The sequence below is a fragment of the Aplysia californica genome, unplaced genomic scaffold (assembly GCF_000002075.1).
Source record: "Aplysia californica isolate F4 #8 unplaced genomic scaffold, AplCal3.0 scaffold00051, whole genome shotgun sequence".
NCBI classification, from domain to species: domain Eukaryota; kingdom Metazoa; phylum Mollusca; class Gastropoda; order Aplysiida; family Aplysiidae; genus Aplysia; species Aplysia californica.
Window position 1 is genome coordinate 147,592 of NW_004797321.1, and position 4,631 is coordinate 152,222.

General features: G+C 39.0%; 1 protein-coding gene across 1 annotated transcript in view; it reads right to left on the reverse strand.

Annotated features, from left to right (window-relative positions):
- Nucleotides 1-4,631, reverse strand: part of LOC101853604 — a 22,386-nt gene that overhangs the window by 12,158 nt on the left and 5,597 nt on the right. The window contains exons 5-7 of the mRNA XM_035968329.1: nucleotides 3,902-4,126; nucleotides 1,050-1,137; nucleotides 614-664 (exon numbers count right to left, since the gene is read on the reverse strand). Coding sequence (XP_035824222.1) covers nucleotides 614-664; nucleotides 1,050-1,137; nucleotides 3,902-4,126 — 364 coding nt within the window. The remainder of the gene's footprint in view (nucleotides 1-613; nucleotides 665-1,049; nucleotides 1,138-3,901; nucleotides 4,127-4,631) is intronic.

Genomic DNA, 4,631 nt, shown 5'->3' on the forward strand with positions numbered 1-4,631 from the left:
TACTACTACTACTACTACTACTACTACTACTACTACTACTACTACTACTACTATTACTACTATCAATATAGTAATTAATATGTCAATAAACAGGTCTACCTATGAATATGGTGGTAAATGTTTGCTCCAATTAGTTGGTCATTACGGTCAATAGATGTGAAGAACTTGAAATTTAATTCTTTGTCTTCCTCGCCAAAATGTAAAAGAAGATCAAGATAGACACACGTTTGAAAAGCACGAAGAGTGATGAATATTTTTATCTCTTGAAACATAGGTATTGGACATCATCAAAATTTGAATAAAAACCGATATGTTTAAATACATAATGTATAAGATTGTATGATTTATAAAGATCCCGACGATTTTTATTAGGGGTGTAATTAAAGTAGAAATAACGGTATGATGCTGAAATGCCAAAGAAAAAGAAGGGTTGGAATAATGCTGTGGTGTTGCAAGTCTTGTATTTATATTTTTTGGCTCTTTTCAGAACAAGAACACACCCTTTTAAAATTTTACACCTGTGTTATTCAGCACCTCTATCCCAAGGCATTCTATCCACTTATCAGCCAAAGATGCTGCTTTTAATGACAACAATAGAGTACAAACATTTTACCTCTTGGTGGCAGGGCAAGATCTTCATCAATCGCACCGTCTCCATCATCATCTGGGAAGAAATAAATAAATAAATAAACGAATGAATAAATAAATGAATAAATGAAGGAATAAATAATTGAAAGAACGAATAAACGAAGAAATCAATAAATGAATCCAAGCTATTTACCAATTTCATTATAGGCTTACTTTTATATTATGTTATTTCTTCAACCGTCAACGGAAAGACATTAGACAGGTCTTGGTAACAAAAAGCAGTCTCCCAAGCGGTATTCCAGGTGTATTTTTGTTCATGATTTTGCAGCAAATTCGAATTTAGACAAATACATTTCAACCAGGAGAACCACAACATAAACAGAAGTATCTAACGTATACATGCGTATTTTAAAACTTGTATTATACTGCTGTTTTGGGTTGCTGTTTTTTTTCTTCCTTACCCAAGCTGTTGAGCGCCTCTTCGTCTATCCTGCCATCACAGTCGTTATCCACTGTGTCACCCGGCGTGGGAGATGTGGGAACACACACCTAAATAATAATAATAATAGATAGCATTTGTTTAGCGCATATTCCCGCTCAACAGTAGGCTCTATGCGCTTTACACTATATTATTACCCCAGCAGACCATAGAACACTCCGAAACATTCTCAGCTTCCCGGGAAGCATACAGTGCGAGCAGCCGATTAAGCTCTAGACAATGACAATATTATAAAGATGCAATAGTTATGGTGGGGAATAATACTTTGTGCGCATAAGAAGGACAAAAATGGTGAAATGGTGTAGGTCTAACGCCCCTATAAACACTATTAGATTAATTGAGAGGAGGGATCTCCAAGGTTAACGTCCATCTCTTAAAAGACCGAGCCAAACGGGAAATTCGCGAAAAGCGTCTTTCCCATGGACACAACTGAGGAATAATACACCGAGTTGCAAAAGTTCTGTCACACCCATTACATTACTATAATTGTCGGTATAGCGTAAGAATTGCAGTAAAAGTTAAAAGTATGTCTTGTGGGACGTATGAGACTTCTTGTGCAAGAGCAGACCAAAAAGAAATCATAAACCGGAAGTAGTACGTGGACAAAGTATTGGTATTGATTTCTCTCTGTCTGTGTTGAAAACAACGGTTCCTACACACTAAATTTGCTTTGAATCACGTAGACGATGTGTAAACACACCTTACACACAATAAAATTCAGTACGTTTTAACCGTTGGGTACCTTTTTCTCCTGTTTTCAAAATTTCAAAAATGATAAATTCAGATAATAAAGAGGCTGTATGTATGATACATTCTTTAATTGCGCTTTCTGCTTTTGCAAGACACGTAAATGTTTGCAGAAGTACCATCTAACGCTTGAACAAACGTTTTAACACCACTCGAACTGGCCACGACAAGCCGAGACGTAGCCAACCAAGGGCGACAACTCGACACCAAAATTGGGTTATTGTCAACACCCAAGTTCAAAACCCATTCCAACTTAGTGCAGAGACTGCCAGTCACTTCGGACTGTCTTGAAACATCATTATTAGACATTTATAAGATCGTGGATTACGTGATTATCGCCCTTTACATGGAGCCATTCTAACACTGTTTCATGGAAGAAATCGTAAAATTTTGGCTCAACAACATTGTCGATTAAACTAAAGACGTTGGTAAAGTGTTCTTTTCAGCAATGGTTAAGGTTTTTAATTCGTCGCATTGATGGAAGAGAAGAAAGAAGGGAATAGACATTTCACATCCAACGTCCCCGAAGAGGCCCGAAGGAGGCTGAAATGTGATGGTAGGGGGTGGAATCTCTGCTTATTATCGTATACATTTAGTACCTTTTCAAAGCAACCTCAAATAACGACATTATTGTGACGAAATTCTTTATCACGGTGACTACGCTACATGGCACGGATGATGGAATCTGCTAACAAGACAACGCTAGACCACAAATGGTTACGATCAATGAAAACTTCTTCTAAACACATCAAATCGTTGTTCTGGACTGGCCTACAAGATCCACAAGCCTTAACCCAACAGAACATCTGTAAGATGACCTTGATTGGAGGATTAGAAACAGGCCGCACTCCGTACAAACTGGTCAGGAACTGAAGGCTGTACTACACAAGAAATGGCAGGAGATTCTTCAGACAACCAAAAGGACTTCAATTCAGTCAATGAAAAGATGTTTTGTATTAGTAATTCAAGCTGGAAGAGGCCACACGCCATACTGAGCAAACTTTGATTTGAATTTTGCAAGAGTCAGAGTGAATGAAATTATCTCCCTTGAATAAGGAAAGACATTTGTCCATTCTTTTTATGTCATGTTGGCAGAACATGGATAAAGATCGCGTGTACCAAATTTCTCTTGGCTATGTTGAGTAGTGAATGAGTTATTGTACTTTTAAGGTGGGTGTGACAGAACTTTTGCAACTCGGTGTATTATTATTATGTGTTTGTGATTTTTGTATGATAGTTCAAAATGTGTCTGAATATTACCTCTGCTCTGTTTCTGAACGCACATGCGTTGGTTACGTCCTCACAGAAATAACTTTCTAAAGACGAACCGGGCACATACATTATGTCCAACAGCAGACCGAAGGCAATGTTGTGAAAATTTTCAAACTTTATGTGAGGTAGAGTGCTGAAATCAGGCTCTCGCCTAAACAATGACATCAATGAAACCGGCATTTTTTCAGAGTGGTGAGCAACATTTATTCTATTTTTTGTTGAGGAGAGAAGGGGAGGGGGGAGGGGGTATTTGGCTCAACACATTTCTGTGTGGACTTTGTATAAAGAAACCCGTTAATTAAAGGTACAAAACAATGTGTAAATTTAAAGTGTCCACGGACACCGAAGCTTTAGAAGTAAACAAACTTTGGCTGCCATTTCCTCGCTAATTTCATCTCTTGGACCAGACGACCCCCCGCCTCCTTCAAACACAAATATTTCCACTTCTTTTCAAGATAGATGGGTATTTTTTCCACTCAAAGCAAGACAATTGAACAAGCTTTTCAGACAACGTGACAAGCGCCAAATTCCATCAAGTCATGACACATATTGCACAAATCAGAAATACGGATTCGCATAATATTTCATAGTGTGCGTGTTACAGATCGCCTTTCTGCGTTTACGATAAAGAAATTCGAACTTAAAAATCTGTATGAATAACGAATGTATTATGCTTCGTCTTGAAGTGCCCCTAAACAATGCGTCTTCAAGCGTTATTGAAAGACCAAATTGCCCGTCCTCAAAGAATTTAACGGAGAAAAACAATCCCTGTGAGGTAGAAGACACTGAACTCACAGTGTTGATCTGAGCCATCCTTGTCCCGGCTATGAAGGCGTAGCTGTTGTATTGCTCTGTCCCCGTAGCCAGAGCCATAAAGGTCACCGTGGGGTCAGAGTGGTACAGGTTGTGACTGCCTGGGTTCACGTACAGCCACGTCTGCTGCCACGTGGTGCTGCCAGTCACAGACGACCAGGAGGAAGAGCTGGGGGAGGACCGGGCAGAAGTGAGTTTTGTTATTTGCTCTCTCAATTTAAAAAAAAAAAAGTTTTTCATTTTGGACATTTACTGTTTCCATTTCGAGGAAATGTGTTACGAGATAGATATATAGATAGATAGATAGACAGATATATAGATAGATAGATAGATAAATAGATAGATAAATAGACAGACAGACTGACACACAGCCAGACAGACAGACAGACAGACAGACAGACTGACAGACTGACAGACAGACAGACCGACAGACAGAAGTGTGTGTTTCAGGCAGAGAAAGAAAGGGGGGGGGGGCGGAGAGGGAGTGTGGCGTTACGACCAAATTGCCATCACTCAACAATGGCAGTTCAACGCTTGAAGAAGCCCCGTGGTGTGCAGAAATAATTTACAAAACGGAAAGAGAAAAAAACCCATATACGCATTTTCGCTCTGTATACTGAATGTATTGATAAATAATGATATTATCAGACTTAGTGAGAGGATGAATGTATTTTGCTTCTCTCTCTCTCTCTCTCTCTCTCTCTCTCTCTCT